Source organism: Psilocybe cubensis, chromosome 5 (genome assembly GCF_017499595.1).
Source record: "Psilocybe cubensis strain MGC-MH-2018 chromosome 5, whole genome shotgun sequence".
Taxonomy (NCBI): Eukaryota; Fungi; Basidiomycota; class Agaricomycetes; order Agaricales; family Agrocybaceae; genus Psilocybe; species Psilocybe cubensis.
Genome location: NC_063003.1, coordinates 2,623,505 through 2,641,368, shown reverse-complemented (window position 1 = coordinate 2,641,368; position 17,864 = coordinate 2,623,505). Strand labels below are relative to the sequence as shown.

The 17,864-nt window shown below is 45.3% G+C and overlaps 7 protein-coding genes across 7 annotated transcripts; 4 read left to right on the top strand and 3 right to left on the bottom strand.

The window, feature by feature from the left end:
* Window positions 1-353: 353 nt before the first annotated feature.
* Window positions 354-2,841, top strand: JR316_0006285 (putative secreted lipase; the record flags this gene model as incomplete). Its single annotated transcript, XM_047892034.1, has 15 exons — window positions 354-707; window positions 777-836; window positions 891-910; window positions 963-994; window positions 1,053-1,104; window positions 1,157-1,184; window positions 1,238-1,351; window positions 1,427-1,444; window positions 1,510-1,604; window positions 1,657-1,780; window positions 1,839-1,997; window positions 2,052-2,397; window positions 2,455-2,580; window positions 2,642-2,719; window positions 2,777-2,841. 15 exons carry the CDS (start codon window positions 354-356, stop codon window positions 2,839-2,841), a joined length of 1,671 nt encoding a protein of 556 aa, XP_047749383.1.
* An 823-nt stretch (window positions 2,842-3,664) lies between these two features.
* On the top strand, window positions 3,665-4,740 carry JR316_0006284 (uncharacterized protein; the record flags this gene model as incomplete). The annotated part of the gene is made up of 3 exons (XM_047892033.1): window positions 3,665-3,744; window positions 3,796-4,644; window positions 4,710-4,740. 3 exons carry the CDS (start codon window positions 3,665-3,667, stop codon window positions 4,738-4,740), a joined length of 960 nt encoding a protein of 319 aa, XP_047749382.1.
* Window positions 4,741-5,184: 444 nt separating this feature from the next.
* JR316_0006283 (Calcium/calmodulin-dependent protein kinase type 1) lies at window positions 5,185-7,543 on the bottom strand (the record flags this gene model as incomplete). The annotated part of the gene is made up of 12 exons (XM_047892032.1): window positions 5,185-5,681; window positions 5,755-5,877; window positions 5,937-6,031; window positions 6,085-6,188; window positions 6,249-6,347; window positions 6,399-6,443; window positions 6,501-6,550; window positions 6,616-6,675; window positions 6,732-7,028; window positions 7,087-7,168; window positions 7,221-7,315; window positions 7,369-7,543. The coding sequence occupies 12 exons, from the start codon at window positions 7,541-7,543 to the stop codon at window positions 5,185-5,187; spliced, it is 1,722 nt and encodes a 573-aa protein (XP_047749381.1).
* A 1,566-nt stretch (window positions 7,544-9,109) lies between these two features.
* JR316_0006282 (putative serine/threonine-protein kinase fhkD) lies at window positions 9,110-11,198 on the bottom strand (the record flags this gene model as incomplete). The annotated part of the gene is made up of 11 exons (XM_047892031.1): window positions 9,110-9,537; window positions 9,605-9,713; window positions 9,821-9,859; window positions 9,918-10,013; window positions 10,074-10,118; window positions 10,184-10,233; window positions 10,290-10,349; window positions 10,403-10,693; window positions 10,753-10,834; window positions 10,888-10,982; window positions 11,039-11,198. The coding sequence occupies 11 exons, from the start codon at window positions 11,196-11,198 to the stop codon at window positions 9,110-9,112; spliced, it is 1,455 nt and encodes a 484-aa protein (XP_047749380.1).
* A 769-nt stretch (window positions 11,199-11,967) lies between these two features.
* On the top strand, window positions 11,968-13,755 carry JR316_0006281 (Serine/threonine-protein kinase ppk13; the record flags this gene model as incomplete). The annotated part of the gene is made up of 10 exons (XM_047892030.1): window positions 11,968-12,094; window positions 12,171-12,241; window positions 12,313-12,404; window positions 12,461-12,485; window positions 12,540-12,608; window positions 12,661-13,091; window positions 13,145-13,253; window positions 13,308-13,403; window positions 13,455-13,658; window positions 13,714-13,755. The coding sequence occupies 10 exons, from the start codon at window positions 11,968-11,970 to the stop codon at window positions 13,753-13,755; spliced, it is 1,266 nt and encodes a 421-aa protein (XP_047749379.1).
* Window positions 13,756-14,081: 326 nt separating this feature from the next.
* On the bottom strand, window positions 14,082-15,368 carry JR316_0006280 (uncharacterized protein; the record flags this gene model as incomplete). Its single annotated transcript, XM_047892029.1, has 3 exons — window positions 14,082-14,666; window positions 14,726-14,884; window positions 14,952-15,368. 3 exons carry the CDS (start codon window positions 15,366-15,368, stop codon window positions 14,082-14,084), a joined length of 1,161 nt encoding a protein of 386 aa, XP_047749378.1.
* Window positions 15,369-15,835: 467 nt separating this feature from the next.
* Window positions 15,836-17,299, top strand: JR316_0006279 (uncharacterized protein; the record flags this gene model as incomplete). Its single annotated transcript, XM_047892028.1, has 4 exons — window positions 15,836-16,022; window positions 16,093-16,207; window positions 16,282-16,389; window positions 16,549-17,299. 4 exons carry the CDS (start codon window positions 15,836-15,838, stop codon window positions 17,297-17,299), a joined length of 1,161 nt encoding a protein of 386 aa, XP_047749377.1.
* Window positions 17,300-17,864: the final 565 nt, after the last annotated feature.

Here is a 17,864-nt window from a genome sequence, read left to right as displayed (position 1 = left end):
TACCCTCATCAGATTACCAACTGGAACGACCAATGGTAAGAAAAGAACATATCTATAAAAGCTACCATCATTCTCTCGAGAAGCAATTTCTGGCTGATTTGGATTCGAAATACTGCCCGCCCACCATCAAAATTCATCAAGCATGATCTTTTCGCAGACTTTTCGTAACTGGAAATCATGGCTTGGCCTCGAAGTTGGGAACCTTTGTACAAACTCACGACTGTCTACAATGCTCACAGGGCTTAATTAATCTAGCATTTTGCAATATAAAAGGGGCGATAACGTTATCCAATCGATATTGTGGTGCTGCGTAGTGGTATCACAGCAACCTTCACAACCTTGACAACACTTCGATGAGTACGCCAACTCCGCTCTCCAAGCTTCTCGCTGCTCTGTCTTGTGTATGCTGGGCTCTATCGACCCCTGCGGCCGCACAGACCACCGCACCACCTGGAACCGTCGATGTCGCCTTGAGAACAGGCGTGTTCCGCGGCGTGACGCAGGTCAATGGGCCAGACAAGTTCCTCGGGATCCCGTTCGCCCAGCCACCTGTAGGCAATCTGCGCTTCAAGGCGCCAGTGCCCATTACGGAGCCTTCTACGGAGATCTTCGATGCGTCTGCGTTTGGAGATGCGTGTCCGCAGCCGGCTAATCCTCCTGGGTTGACCCTCGGTGCGGCCATCGGCGAGGACTGTCTTCGTCTCAATGTAGGTGGACCATTTGTCTTTTGAACTGGGATTGTATAGATTGGTTGATTTGCTTTTGGGTATGCATAGGTCTTTAGGCCTGCGAATATTTCAAGCGATGCGAAGCTTCCTGTTATGGTTTGGCTACATGTAAGTAATATCTAAACATAAACATTTTATTCTTACTTACGTCGTGTAACTTAGGGAGGAGCATACACAATCAAGTAAGCACCAACTCAAATGACCAAGAGAGATAGCATTAACAAATTAAACCAGCGCGGCATCTAACCCACAGTATGACCCTTCTGGTAGGCTTTCATGTATCTACTTTGCCTTTCGAAGAGCTGAACATTTTCTTCAAAACAGATTTCATACAAAGAAGTATTGCCATTGGAAAGCCAATTGTATTTGTGTCGAGGTGCGTACCTCTTCGCTTCCCTTAAATATTAGCGCATTGACTTTTTTTGAAGTAACTATCGTCTTAACACCTTTGGATTCGTGCGCCTATTTTGTTATTCCCATTACTGAAGCAAAATCTCACACCCACTCAGTTAGCTAGCGCAGACATGCCACCAGAAGACCTAAATGCTGGCCTTTTGGATCAGCGCATTGCACTTGAGTTCGTACAGGATAACATTGCGGCCTTCGGAGGAGATCCTGAAAAGGTTTATGCGCCCACATACACATTGAGTATTTTTACTGACGCATGCCATGATCATGGAACTCCAATGATCTTATAGGTCACTATTTGGGGACAGGTCTGTAGATTTTCATCATCTTCTGTTGGACGTCTAGTGAAACCAGATCCTTTTATATGGGTTAGTCCTCAGGTGCTGGAAGCGTCGAGGCGCATTTCCTATTCCCCGCCAACCGAACATTGTTCCGAGCTGGTATTGCAGACTCGTGCACAGGCCCATTGTAGGAGTTCAATAGCATCAATTATTATTTTCTTACTAACTTTTATATAAAGCAAAAATTCTCCGCCTCCTAGCACATTCGACAAACCTGGGAAACCATTTGCTCGACTCCTTGAGGCTACTGGATGCGCAGCGGGGACTGGAGCAATAGCTTGTTTGCAAGCTGTCCCTTTCGATGTGAGTAACAATTGCTTGCTTCATTCCAAGAAATTAATTTTGTCGTTGTGTTGGACAGACCCTTCTGAATATCAGTAATGCCATGGTTTCTGCCACTCTAAACCATCAGTTATGGGAGCCTAGTACCGGACCTGCCGGAAATATTGCCTTTGAGCCAGCATCCAAGAGGATCAATTCAGGGGATTTCTTGCATCTTCCTTTCATCGGCGGCACTAATGTATGCATTCACCAATGCATAAATTAATGTTTCAGTGCTGAGCAATTTGCACAGGTCAATGATGGAACAATGTTCAGTACCACGCTTTTTGGACTTGGATTATCCGGTCAAGCGGAAGATGATGCCTTCAAGAATTTTATTTTCAATCTAGTCATCGACAACGCTACCCTCACCAACAACGTCGTAGACGCGTTTGTTTCAATGTACCCAGCCAACGATCCAGCCAACGGGGCGCCATTCGCCACGGGTGACTCCCTGTTCGATAGAGCAGCTGCTTGGTATACCGATACGATGTTTGTTGCCCCGAGAAGGTTCTTCTTCCAGCGTGCTGCTAATTTACAGCCCATGTTTGCGTACCTGTTCGGCGAATTTATTCAAGGAAATAACCCCGAGCTTGGTGGTGCGTCTTTTCTTGCTTCGAGCCCACCGTCTGGCTTCATCGAATTGCTTTTTCTAGTTGCTCACCAGACAGAGCTTCAAATGATATTTGGTGCCGATCCGCCCGTCTCTGCCCTTGAGAGTGAATTCTCTACCACGTTCAGAGATTTCTATATTAACTTCGTCAATGACCTCAACCCTGGTCGTGAGTTGGACATTCTCTGTATACCGCTATATTTAATTACCGTCTAACGTCAACAAATCAGCTGCATGGCCCCGTTTCTCGCCAGAATCTCCCAAAGTCTTGCAGCTTATTCGAGATAATATTACTTTGATCCCCGATAGTCTGTGTTCATTTGTTTCTTGAGCGAGGAGGAAAGGACTGACGTACTTTGCTTTAGCTTTTAACCAGCATCAGGTCGACTTCAGCAATTCTCCATTAGTGTTGGCTGAGCTGCAGAGATGAATAACGCATCCCGCTGGGTATCCCAAATCATACATTTTGATCTATCTGGAGTCTATTGGGCGATGCTATTTTCTCGTATTTAAATCGAGCCTGGATGTATAGTTCAGTGTTTACGGTCGGGAAATGAATAAGAAATGATAGTAACGGAAGATAACTATGTAGAATCCTTTTTGGTCTGATTCTATCATCTCTTTAAGTATTGCATGGAGTTGGCATAAGTAACCGATCTGGCGAAAATTGCGAAGCTCTACCGGTCTCTATACAATGCTCTCGTCATCCATCATTTGCGGTTAGATTGTTATCTAAACATATCAACACTTATTCGACAAATCACTTCTGCGCGACACTAGAAAACAATTAATACATGGACCTTTTTCTGTGGATGATTGCACTGTACATCCTGACTGTACTTCCAGTTTCCACAAATTAAAAGGAGCATCTGAGTACTTAAACGTAACCATATTGGGCGCTAGTACATGGCCTTCTTGAACGTTTGTGAGAAAGTGGAACAACAGTGTGGGAGTCTTCACTCTGTGTTGCATTGGGCTGATTCCATCAACGCTGACCATCATGTAACCAATGACTACAGGCGCAAAATCTACGACTATCCCAGACTATCCCCTGTGTTTCAACAAATTCCAGGCGCTCCGAAGTGGTATAAATATGACGGTGGGCACTTCCTCAATTCCCCAGCTGTGCTCATCTACCCACCGTCGAACTTTGTGCAGGTCACTTAGTCGCTTCAACAAAAAAACCTCTCGTGTCACGAAACTTCACACACCTTTACCAACCTTCACTCTTCTATAACTTCGTTAAAGCCAAAATGGTTCACGCTGCTTCTGCTGTTGCCTTCGCTGTCATTGCCCTCAATGCCGCCACCACTATGGCCATGCCCTCTTATGAGTGAGCGTTGCGTTTATTCCTTCCACTTTACCTTGACTTATCGAGTTCCAGCGTCAATGATCTTGTAGAACGTGACTTTGAGTCTTCCGGAGTTGAAGCTCGTGAATTTTACGAAGAATTTGAGGAGCGCGACTACATCGACGAGTTCGAAGCCCGTGAACTCCTCGAAGCTCTTGAGGCTCGTGACTTTGAAGATTTGGATGCTCGTGAGGTCGAGGAAGTCTTCCAGTACCTTCGATCCGTGGCTTCCCCTGCTACCACAACTAGCACTGTTACGACCACTGTAACCAAGACTGTCACTCATACCCCTTCCCCAACCGCCTGCACCAAGAAGGAGTTGAGGAACAAGAAGAAGGCCGAGAAGGCTGAAAAGAAGAAAGCCGCGAAAGCGAAGAAAGAGGCAAAGAAGGCTGCCGCTAAGGCTAGGAAAGAGGCGAAGAAGGCTGCGAAGAAGGCTAAACACGACAAACACCACAACGGTGCCAAGGCCGCTGCTACCACTACGACCTCGACTTCTTCGACCTCTACCTCATCGAGCACATCAACTCCTACTCCTACTCCTCAGCATGGCTACAGCCACCACCACCACAGTCACCTCGATTCCGAGGAGCGCCACGGTTACCGCCATGGCCACCACGATTTTGAGGACCGATACGAGCAGCACCACTTCAATGCCCTTCACCGCCACAATCACCACGGAGATGGTCACCGCCACCACCACGACGAGGCCAAGATTACTGGCGCTCCTCACGACCTTGCAAAGGCTGCAGCTCCCACTGTCACCCACACTGTGACCGTCGAGACCACCACCACTGCAGCTCAGCCTGCGTGCACGAAGGCCAGCAAAGGTCACAAGCACCACCGCCGAAGCTTTGAAGACTTTGCCGAGGAGGTGTTCGCGTAAGTTCTTTCATGTCTCAAGTAAAAGTATACCGCTCATTTAATTTATTTTTCTTCTCTCTTAGTCGCGAATATGCCTTCGATGAACTCGATTGATTGTTTGAGTAAAACGTGTGTTTATTTTTCAGTGGAGACTGGCATCCCGTTCTGTGTTTATGGGGTTGAAAATATAAAAAAAACTATTATCCAATGACTATTCCCGGTCTATGAGCTCTGAGGCTGATTGCTGAAGTGATATCAAGCGAACAAAATGTTTCAGTGGCTAAGTACCAGCGCTGGTTCGGCGACATCGGGGATCCGGTCCGAATTAGCGCCCAAGTTAACCTTGCTTCTGGTCTTGACTTCTGACTCAGAATTAATGCCGTCTGCAACGATCTGTCCGTCTTTCTTCCAAGTCTTTATCATCCGAGTCCCCTTTACACTAATAATTATTGATTACTTGAAAATATACTCTAGCGAGCAGTGGGCACCTGACCCTTCATTACTATTCATACATATCGATAGAAATGATCAGTAAAATTACACAAATCCCCAAATTGGCTATAAGTCATATTTATAAACATGATTGGGCTGACCGGCTTCTGATGCTTTATATCTCTCCACACAAGCAGGATACGGCTTGGACTTCTCGCGCACACCCCTCGTACGTCGTTGGACACCCTTCCTGCCAAGGTTAGCCTCTCTAAAGCGAGTCGGACTTTCTGGAGGAAGGAACTTGAATCTCATGGCGTTAGGTGTGTCCTCATCCACAGGCGGAGACCAGTCGTCGTTGCCTGATTTCAATGCAGAGGTGGCAGGTCTATGCAACGATGATAACGGTAGACAATTAGACAGACAAGCTTGGAGATTATTTATGTCGAGTTTGGATTTGGAGTCTCCTGAAGGCCCAGCGCAACGACCAAAAGATTTCTTTGGGTAAGCGCTGTCGTGGATCAATGCAGTAGAGCCATTCCGAAGCACCAAAGCATTATTGATGTTTGCGCTGTCTCGTGGAATGAATTGTTGCTGTTGAGGTCTAACTGGATGTTGAGAGGGTACTAATGGTAGATCGACAAACCCCAGTGTTAGACTTGCTCATTAGTTGACACCGAGACAGCTTGAATGTCTTACCTGGTGGTAGAAACATATCCTCAGGATCTGCGTTATGTAGCCAGGCGTGCTCAAACGCTTGGGTAAGCGAAAAACGCTTTACTTTCCAGTCGACTTGGAGGAGATTTGTAGTGAATTCTATAGCTGAGCCAAAGAGAAACAATCAACGAAGTATCTCTTGGTACAGATATAGATAGCCATACCTAACCGAGTTCTTGTACTCCTCGTCAATTCTACGACAGAGTCAAATTTGAGGTCCCAGTTATTATAGAACCCCGGAAAAAAATTGTTTGTGAGGCTGAAACCTGCACTTCAACCATTATACATGTTTTAGCACCTTTTTGCACTCACAGCTGAAAGGTCATAACCCCAACTCCCCAGCTGTCCACTAAGTTGTTATGTTGCTCCACGTTTACTATCTCTGGGGCCATGTATCCTATTGTACCACATGCGTTCTGTAATTTTCGTGACTCAGGTTACCCTAAGTATGGCATTTAAATGTAGATGACACGTACATGTAGAGGGCCTTGGATATCTTCATTGGTTATAACGGCAATCCCAAAGTCGGCTACTTTGACTAGTATCGCTTCGTTCACAAAGGATACCAGAATATTCTATGAATTCTTAGCACTAAGTTTAGGGAGATAAATAGTGCTGGAATGTACCTGTGGCTTGAGATCATAGTGAATAATGCCCATAGCGTGAACTGACTGAGATGTATGGTATCAAGAAGAATTCCGTCAAAGACATGAGCAATTGGAACACACCTTCATAGCATCGCATATTTGATATACAATATTTCTGGCCTCTCTCTCAGCTATTCGAAAATAAATAAATGAAGAACACAAATGATAGTCTTTAATAGTATACGGATTGACTCACAGATGATTGTTTGGTTCAGAAGTGTGGCAAGATCTCCATCCATCTTTGGCATTACGATGTCTGCGTTTAATAAAGTGAATATTTAAACTATAAGTCAAAAAGGAGCAACCGCTTACGAATGGAATATATTTGAGGTTCATAGAATACCGAGTCGAAGGAGCATATATTGTCATGATGTAAGGTCTTCAGCATTTCCATCACGGATACTTCATGCGAAATGTAGCTTTCGTCAGGATATTTGATTGTTTTAACCGCTGTAACTGGTCCACAGAGGCCTTTTGGCTTCATAAATCGCACGTTTCCGAAGGCTCCTTGCTGGCTTTGAGCATCAACTATTGGATCGTAAGCATCTTCCAATAATGCTAAGGGCGGAAAATTGATGGCTCCGTCCAGGTGCAAGCGGAATGCGTGAACTTTAGATGTCATTGAATTAGTTTACCTCATAATATTCGAGTATGATGATGCACGTACTGATTCCGTTGTGGATGAAGTGTATAACATCTCCGTCTATAAGAGTTACATCTTCGTCTGGGCATATGAGCAAGTTATTTATCTATATGCTAAACTAAATTTGACAAGAATCATTCAGTCTATTAGGTGCTCACCATAACTTTCCCCCATAATTCCTTCGGAATGCGAATGAAACTCCGTCTGGCGTCTGATTTTATTTCGCCATTCCAAGAAAAGATACAGTGGCATGCTAATTTCATCATAAGAAAATAGTCAACACACTAGAGAGTAGATATAACGTACTATGAGGGGGGCAATCAGCAAGCTTCACAAGGATTCCAATCCGTTGTTGATTTTCGAACAGAGGGACAGCTGGTCCAGGTTGTGTAAGATTGTTGAGGTAGCCCCATGCCGAGCGCATACGAGCTATGTTTAGCCGGCCTGTATCAGACATTTTCCGCAGTAGTTCTAGTTCCATGATGTCGATGTATACTGGATTGCTACAAGCTATGAGTTTCAGGGAACTGGTATTGAGATGGAACTAACACCAGACGGGCCAGTGACATACTTATAGATGCTATAGAGCTAGAAACACAATGAGTTTACTCGAATAGTTGAAATAAACAAAATTACCCATTTAATCAAAAGAGTTGTGTGACTCGGGAAGCCACTGCGAGAGCTTGGCGTTAAAGTCGATTTGGATCTAGTCGCTCTGTATTGGGATCGGAAGATCTGTATAGTAGGTAGGCACATTCAATGCCCGTTGCATAATTCACATCCACCTATACCCAACAGCACCTTCATCGACCAAAAGCAAACGACGGAAGAGTAGACAATGGCATAAGAATCAAATGATGCATGGATCGTTTTGTGATTGAGGGCGAAACGAATAGATTCTGCAAGGCAGTCAAGGATACCAATTTCCTAGTTAAGTATTTTTGTTCTACCTGCCTGGAATATGGTTGTTTCATTTCTCCCGATGAGAAAATGTTAGAAGTTTGTAGCATGCTGCATCGAGAACAAGGATGTCCAAATATGTTCAGTCACCGGAACTTTCCGTTTGGCACAAACGCCGATTTTGGAATTCGAAGCCTGGTTGGTTCTGGAGATGGGTAACTTCGTTCAAAGTTTCATAGGAAGTCAGGTCAAAGGTCTCGATATTCAATATTGTAGCAAATACTGAAAGAGAGGTGGAGAATGAATGGCGACAATTCAATGGAATAGGGTGGAAAGACATATCAATGATGGGGCCATTCAGGAATAGGATCATGATGGAGGGACATATCCATGGGGCGATTAAAGTTCTGACTCCTGAGTCAGTAACAGAGAAAGGAAGATCGAATCGAAGAAAGGGCCAAGCAAAATTCGCTACCCGAATATGATCTAGTGACAGTTGCAAAGTCGGTATATGGCCAGAAGAATTGTAACGCTTGTATGGCTTTGCAAAAGGCCAGCTTGCGCTGGCGTCACCAGTGACAAATCAGGACACATCGACTCTTCGAAAGTGACTTTTTTGGATAGAAACAAGGGGCGGCGTGCTCTCTTTTTATTTTTCAACAAATTGGGGATTCCAAGGCAGGCCGCAGAAGAGGATTGAGTGTTCGTCAAACCTGGAGGACGCGTACGAATCAGGCCTTCAGCTTCAGGGCCCACCTTCCGTGTTAGGATCCATGAACGATCGGCCCAAGGCCCCAAATGGTGCTACTTAAAATCGACGGAATAATCTGGAATAATCCAGCATAAACCAGCGGCAGCTACAAAATTTGTGCCTATCCCAATCTAAATTTTGCTGAGGCTGACGTCGATGGTTAACCCATCTTGTGCACGAAAAACAATGTATTATCTGGTAATTTAAGACCGGCTGGCCCTTCAACCTACTTTAATTGCTACTACTACTATTAACTAATACAGATACTTGTACGTGGAACTGAACAAATATTCATAGCTATGGTTTGGTGCAGGCTTCAGCGCGCGCACTTGGATAACACTGTAGAGTGGGGTAAACTATTGAAGCCACTCGGACCTTCTGAACTAAAAAACGTCATTATTGCCCGTTGCCAAAGCCGTGCCAGTCCTGCCACGCTTGGGAGTATGAGGTATCAAATTCAAAATTAGGGAGAGCATCCAGGTTACCAAGACCAACGTTCTCCCCGAAGTAAAATCTGTCGGGTGCGAACATAGGAACAGAATAAATCCAGTTATCTTGAAATAGATCGTCATTCGCGGCATTTGAGTTGGTATTTGAATTATCTGGTGGGGTAGACTCCGAGTCTTCGTAGATGTCGCAATCCGAGCTATGAGAAGTTTTCTGACAAGGTGATTCTCCTTCGTCCAAAGACTCTGTGTCAGATTCGTTCGCTGAGCCCTCCCACGGGAAGCAAATCTCGTTAGACAACCAATCGTGCTCAAATGCATTCGTGAGGGAGAGTCTTTTAGATTTCCAGTCGGGGCGGAGCAGCTTCTTCGTAAAGTCTATAGCTTAATAGTGTGGTCATGTAGGTCAAAATACTTCCATGTATTGCCGAATGGAGAGCCATACCTAATGCACTCCGATTATTGGCCTCCAGTTTAATGACAGAGCCAGGCTTCAGGTACCAATTGTCGAAGAATTCCGGTAAAAGGTTGTTCGTGAGCCTGGGTAAGGTCACCTTGAATGAACAAATAAAGGCGACTATTATCTCAATATCTCACAATTGAAATGCTATAATTCCAACTCCCCAGCTATCAACAAGGTTGCTGTGCTTTGCACGCATACAATTTCTGGTGCCATGTACGGCTTCGTTCCACATTGATCCTGTTCCGGGTAAGTTTGATTACAATTGTATTCGTATAACCAAGGAGGAATCACGTACTTTGAAAGCAGGTTGTATATCTTTTTGGGTTATGACTGCATTTCCAAAATCGGCTACTTTGATGACTGGGGATGTATCCGTCGAAACTAGGATATTCTAGGTATGTTCAGACCTCGAGGTCATATTCAAGAGAAGATTGTGGCGACGAGAATGTACCTTTGGCTTGATATCGTAGTGAATCACGTCCATCGAGTGAATGTACTGAATCATATCGTATCAAACGTATCAAAATGTATCGAGGAGAAAAATGAATAAATGATATGCACCTTCATGGCGTCGCATATCTGGTATAAGATATCCTTGGCCTCTCTCTCCGCTTTTCAGTAAGGCATGAACACCTAGCACATCATAGACGGTTATCAATTAACTCACAGATAATCCTTTCAGTCAACAACATGTATAAATCTCCGTACATGCATGGCATCACGATGTCTGTATAAAATTTAAATATGAATAAATTTAGATATGGAATATGCACCACATACCAATAGTGAACATTGGGACATTATAAAAAAAGCATTCGTAGTTGCAAACATTTTTATGGTCACCATTCGCTAGTAATTCCATGACGGAAAGTTCATACGAGTCATGCGTTAGTTTAGAAAGGTCTATGGTTTTTACCGCCATGATATGTCCAGGAGGGCCCTTTTGCTTCATGCGTGTGACGGTTCCGTGTCTCCCTTTTTCAATCGGAGAATTTTTCACTGGTTCGTAAATATCTTCCAATAGCGGCAGACTGGCGCGGTTAGCCGTAAAACGGAATATGAAGGCCTTGACTTGGGGATAAACCGATACGTTGATACCTCATTCCTGCAAATGGATGAGAAATACGTACTGATTCCACCATCGACGTAATGTATAACATCTCCATCAGTAAGCGCTGTAGGCATATCTGTGGCTATGAGCTGGTTATTGACCTATATACCGTCTTAATGAGACCAGGAAGACATTCAGTGGAGTAGATACTCACTGTGACCTTTTCGGACATCTCCTTGGGAATGCAAATCAAAATTTTGGCGTAGCGTTGATCTGCTTCGCCGTTCCACACGAGAGAGCAATAGCAAACTATGAATCCATGTGAGCCAAGAAATTGAGGTGTGGATGAAGTTGAGTGGACGTACCAATCATATTTCCTGTGGAATTATCGTAAACCTTTACTGTGAATTGAAACATTCTGTCATCCCGAGGGAAAATTAGCTCTGGCGAAGCGTCCCAGATATTTTCAAGGTATCCCCACGAATCGTTAAAAAGTGCGATGCATAGACGTTCTTTATCAGTCATGCTACGTAGTTGATGTCGTACTTCGCAGTGGTAGTGTGCGCTGGAATCGACGTGAATAGACAGTTAAGATCATATGGAGTCCCACAGTGGTCCCTTTATATGAATTCATTTAACGTTTCATGGCAACTCAGTCCATTTGAATCGTTGTAGTCGTTTTGGAAGGTACAAGCAGCGTTCGACAAACAGTTCGAGTCACAAAGTTCGCAGAGGCGGGATTGGTTTCCTGATTGGTGTGATATGATGGCGTTGTGTCTAGATTTAGTGCTTCCGCATCAAAGGGGAGATTGAGAATAACAGCGCCGCATGGTTCAGCAACGGTGAAAGGCTGCAGGAAATTTCAAATAGAAAGTTCTGTGTATGGGCGGATTATGTGACATATAGAACATTACAAGGCGCGATCCTCGAGCAAGACGGTGCATTAAACCAGGGCACCCTTTCCGAACCAAACAGCAGCGAAAGGGAAAGGAAAAGGAAAAGTTAAGGGAGATATGCTGGGAGGTCCTTAGTCGATGTGCGGGTATCTGGAGGAGTTAAGATGGCTCGACAATCTACAGTCGCGTCAACTTATGAATGAGATGAATGGGAAAGAAATGAAAAGGACGGTGGAAGAAATGATTCGGAAACAACATTATTTGGTTTAGAAGATATCGGGATCCAAATTAAACATGAATATTCCCACGCTCATCACCGCTGCCAACTTGAAGGCACAGTTACCACAGTTGACCACGCTCTTGAAACCCTTCCAATTGCCCCCCCCCCAACAAAAAAAATGGCACTACCACCACAGCTATCTCGCGCACTAGAAAACTTCAGAGACCAAGCCAAGGATGCACTGTGGGCGCTGTCGTCGTGCCTGTGCCAGCAAACGCCCAAAGTCAAGATCAACGGACGGACGTGTAAGTCACGGGTGCCGCCGCTGCTTTCCACGTCGGGTTACTGTGAACGATATATTCACCGGAAGTGATACTATAGTTCAAATTATCAAGGTGCTTGGGGAAGGCGGGTTCTCGTTCGTGTATCTCGCACAGGATGAGGATAGTGGGGTGAGTTCTGATCCGTTCAATGTTCTGTGTGAATGTGGAAATGCTGAATATGATGCCGACGTTTGTTGCAGAGACAATTCGCTCTAAAGAAGATTCGATGTCCAACAGGTGCGCAGGGCGTGAAAGAGGCGATGAGAGAAGTGGAGGCATACCGGAGATTCAAGTGCGTATTGTTGGTTTAAGTCTCTGAACTATACTGACACGTTGTTGTCGATGCAGACATCCTAACATCATCCGAATCATGGTGCGCGCCGTTTATTCTTCATTATCATAACACCACCTTACAACTGGATTACAGGACTCAGCTGTTGTCCAAGACCCCGAGGGCGAGGGTCAAATCGTCTACCTCTTCCTGCCTCTTTACAAGGTAGCTTCATCAAGGATTAATGTTAAATCCATATTCACGTATCAATCGTCAGCGCGGAAACCTGCAAGACGCTATCAACGCTAACGTCGTACATGGACGACACTTCCCTGAACAAGACATGGTCCGCCTGTTCCGCGGGACCTGTCTCGCCGTACGCGCTATGCATGAGTACCGACCCACCACCCCACGCTCCGCTGCCGCCGCCAAAAACTTGAAGTCTACATCCACTGGCAAAGCTCGAGCAAATGAAAACGATGCCGACGACGAAGATGACGACGCGCGCTTTCCGCAGGCAGAAGGCGACGCAGAGGGTGGGTACTCGTACGACGGTGGTGCATCTGCGAGCATGCCGCTTGTGTCGCGGAGGCTTCAAGATGAGGAGCCGGATGTAGTGTTTGACGGTGATGAGGAGGTGGAAAATGCGCAGCAGCAGGGGAACGCACTGGAAATTGTGCCGTATGCGCATCGAGATTTGAAGCCAGGGTTCGTATATTTGCATATTGTGTTGTGGGAAAGGTCTGACATTCTGAGCGCAGGAATGTGATGATTGCGGACGACGGCAAGACGCCTATTCTTATGGATTTTGGAAGCACGATGATGGCGCGGGTGCATATTGAGAACCGGTCACAGGCGCTGTTGCAGCAGGTATGTGGTCGCTGGAACCACTGCTTGTACTCTGCTGAAAACCCATGAATGAAGGATATCGCAGCGGAACAGAGCACAATGGCGTACCGCGCGCCTGAACTGTTCGACGTCAAAACAGGACAGACTATCGATGAGAAAGTTGATATTTGGGTATGTCCTAAGCGTCCAACTGCCTACTTGTCTCATCCTCATCATTGTTAGTCACTTGGATGCACGCTTTATGCACTCGCATACTCTCATTCACCATTCGAAAATACCCAGACGACTGAGCAGGGTGGCTCGATAGCAATGGCTGTCCTCAATGCACAGTATAAACACCCGCAGTCTGCGTATTCGCAGGGGCTCAGGGATCTGATTGATAGCATGCTCAAAGTAAATCCTGCGGAGAGGCCGGATATCAATCAGGTAGGTGCTACACTGTCAGTCCAGTTTTGTGGTGGTTAATAGTTTGTCGGTTTAGGTTATTCAGATGACGGATAGAGTGCTTCAGAGCTTGGCTTGAAAAGTCTTCTAAGAATCGTTCCACATTGATGCGTCCCTCCGATCTTTCGTTCGATGACTACCTTGCTGTCTTTTTAATTCCTCCCTTTCCCTCTTTTCGGATTTGTGCTTTTATTTTTATTCTATCTTTTTTCTCGGATTTCGTTATTTAAACTTTCACTCGCTTGGATTATGCGATGGACACTAGACGTTCTTTTTTCGTTTCGAACTTCCAATTTTAGGTGATCAGTGATGAATGTGTAGCAGCTTTGACGAAAACAGCCAATACGCCAATACTAGTTAGGACTAGCCAACAAAACAACAAGAGGACCTCGATAAAAGCGCCAATCATGATCTTCCCTTCTTAGCACCACCACCACCTTTATTCCCCTTCCCAGACAGACTCATCGCTCGCGAACGTGCACTTTTGGCTCTTTCTGACGCAGATTTGACGATGTTCTTCACGGTTTCTTGGGTTGTCGTCTTGTCGGATTTTTTGGTATCGGGTTCGGTAGCCTTGGTATTAATGGGAGCTGTCGCGTCAGCATTCGCGATTGTAGCATTGTAGTTGGGGATCCGGTGTTTAAGACGTTTTGGTTTGGGAAGGTCCGCAGGTGATTCGTCTGATTTAGAAGTAACAGCAGAGGGTGCGGATTTGTGGGCGGGGGATTTTGTGCTTTCGAGCTTCCGCTTTTTGGAGGGTGGCGATGATGCCGTCGTTTTCGTTGTCGTTGGTTCAGAGGTGGAAGACACGTCTTTCTCGGTCTTCTTCACCTTCTTGCCTTCAGGTCTCGTTTTCGTAGGATCGGCTTGAGAAGGCTCTGCAGTTGGTTTAGATGTCGACGCAGATGCGGAAGCAGCAAGAGCGGCCTTTTTGGCCTGTCTGGCTTTGAATTTTTCACGCTTCAATTTGCGCCGCGCTTGTTGAGCTTTCTAAATATCGTGAACGGTATTAAATTATGGATCGATAGGTGATACACTGAGAGGCGTACCTTTTTCTCAGCGCGTTTAGATGTACCTCCGGCAGTCGACGGTGCTAATGAGAGCTTGGGTTTCTCTTCTGCGTGCGTTTTAAGAACCTCCCATGCGCTTTCGTTGGGGTCAGCAGATGCAGCGAGAGCAGTGAATTGTTTCAGGCGCCTTTCATGTGCCTAAAGCATAGGTCAGTTGGTTCAATGAAAAGCGATGCTCGAGCAAAAGCGTACATGCATTAGAGACTCGGTGCAGTTGCACCATTTTAGCGCCTTTAAGGAGCTTTCCGGGGCAAACGATACAGGCTTTTACTTCGGGGAGAACGGAGACAACGTAGACAGGGTCGAGGAGTGCCTGGCTGACTGTGACATTGGGATCTTCTTCTTCCTCTTCAACCTCCTCCTCATCGTCGCCTTCACCCTCCGAAACACCGTCCTCGTCTTCCTCGTTGCCAGCCTCTTCCTCTTCACCCTCATCAATTCCAGAGCCCTCGTCACTATCCTCTTCGTCGCCAGAGTCTTGATTGTCGTCAGAATCAGACTCGGACGCAGATTCTTCAGAATCGGTGTCGTGAATACCAAGCACCTCTTTCATCTCCTCGTCGAGTCCAAGTGCTTCTTCTTCCTCCTTCTTTCGTCTGCGCTTCTCGACACGTTTGAACATCGTGTTCTTTTGTCTCCTGCTTTAGCCGGTGGAGGTTTGTTACAGTTGGAAGTTGGTCGAATTAGCGCCAATTAATTTTTCGTAAGGTTCCGGCATACCGGGCCGAAGGTTCCCACACTTTTTTTTTGCGAAGGTGGGGCTTCCTTCTTGACCACCTTTCAATTGAATTTTTCGTTCGTTCGATCTTGTGCCCTTGAATTGTAACGACTCGACGCGGTTGCGAAGGCGAATTTGTTCTGAAAAGGCATACAAGCGCCTATGGCTCCAGTCGGTGGAATTGTTGCACGCTTTTGAACCGAACTTATAATCTGGGCATCATTTGCAACATCATTGCCGAAATGATATTGAATTGATATCTCAACTAGGATTGCCAATCGTCGGAGGGAGGCATATCGCGACATGTTATAGAACCGTTTGTAAATTTCTGGTTGAGCTCCCTCTTTTTTTTTTCTTCTACATATTTAACAATGGGTAAAGAGAGACAGGTCACCGTCGACGATTTTCTCGATCGCGAGTTCAAGCAATGGGAAAAGGCACACGTCAAAATGAAGGACGCACCTCCACCAGACGGGCACGACTACCTAAAACACGCCAACAACCTTCTGGCTTTGCTGGAGGCCGTAGGAGTTCCAGATATCAACCCTAGCGCGAAATGTGAGCGAATAGCGCGCACATATGCGCTTAAATAATGTCTGAAGGAGCTGACGGGTTGTTTTTTCTTCAGTGGTAATGACAAGCTTCAAAGCTGCAGTTGCTTTTGAGCAGGACCGGAGAGAGAACGACGCGCGTGTTACAGCTGTTTTTCTTGCTCAGACAGATGTAATGCGCGTGTTGCTGGAGTAAGTTGATCAATATATGCGCAAATTTCGTATACTGATCTTCATGCAGTGTCGATGGACTGATCTTCATGCAGTGTCGATGGTCTTTCGAACAAGCGTCGTAATCGGTCGAACACCGAAATGCTGAGATCCGAGGCTACTCTGAACGACATCTTATTAGCAGTTCAGAAAGAAATCAAGGCGTGCGGAAACAGCATAGATACATACTACAAAGAGTCGCGATTTGGTTAGATGTCTACCTCAAGATTGTTTCTTGGTTTACTGACCATGCCATCAGTGAAGTTTTGGAAATCGCAAGACTGAAAATCTAGGATGCTGGGACACATCCGCACATTCAACAGGTTCCGGCTCGAACTACAGCAAACCCTCTCTATCCAAGTCGCATCCAATGTTGAGGATCTTGTAGCGAAAATGGACACCGTGCTCTCGCGGTTCTTCACGCCCAAAAGCGACTGGGAAAAGAATTTAGACGTTAAAACACGCAACCTGGGAAGTCCTAGTACATGGATACAGAATACAAGCACCCTGCAATCTTTGATCTCGGACACGAATGACCCATCTATGCCCCTCCCTGCCCCAGCTTATGAGGACTCGAGCGCGAGTATGTCGATGTCGTTTGGTACGGAGATGCAGCTGTCGAATATTAAGAAGGAGCTGCAGCTTTCGGTGGATGATCTATGTGACAAGAACATGGATATGTTCGAGTTGAAGCTTAGTTTTCATACCCAGCAAATGGAGAAAGCAATAGCAGATTCGGCAATTTTGGTGATTCAGTCACTTTCTGGACCCTGTGATCGGGTAGTTAACGAGGTGAGCAATTGCTTTTTTCATATTGTATTAGGTTTAATTGATTATATTCAAGGACTTGCGCCAATTGTGGAAGGAGACGGCAAGTCCATTATGGCTCATCACAGTATCGTTCATACTAACCAAGTACAGGACTGGATTTTCTGCGTCGAAAACAAATTCTTCATAAGCGCCCTATTCGAATTTTACCTCGACCGATTCTCGACCAACAGGCACATCCCCGCCTTCAATAAAAAGGACAATACTGACTCGGCCACTGATTCCAAAAAGTCGGGGTACAGTTGAGGACAATCAAAGACATCAATTTTTTTGCACGAATTATGTAGACTATGACACACATGTAGGGTGCCTAGAAACTGTTTTAATAGGTAATACTACGTCTAATTAAACGATTTGCACGAGCAGATTTCTCAGATTCAACTTTTTTGGAAAAAATTTCCCAAAAAATTTGGCGGTGGTCAAAAAAATTCGCTAAATTCTCGAAAAATTCATTTTTAGATAGCTTTTGATATTCTGGGTTCGCGCCTGAAATATCAAAAAAAGTTATCGAGCCGTTCCGCTTAAATAAATTCGGCAAGATGCCACCTAACGGCAGACCACCCAAGCAAATGAGGAACATTTCCGGCCAAAAACAATAACTTCCTCAATCTTCTTTTCTCTCAAGGCCATGAATGCATTTTGAGTGAAAATTCCATTGCAAATTGAACCCTGTAGAACTGGCAAGCTATTATACTTTTTAGCTATGGCTACTCATATTCATAAACTATGTCTATAGTGCTGGGGATGACTGTGCAATACTGCTATTGTGAAGTTGAAAAAAAGACATTCAAGAAGCAGCTAGGATACAGAA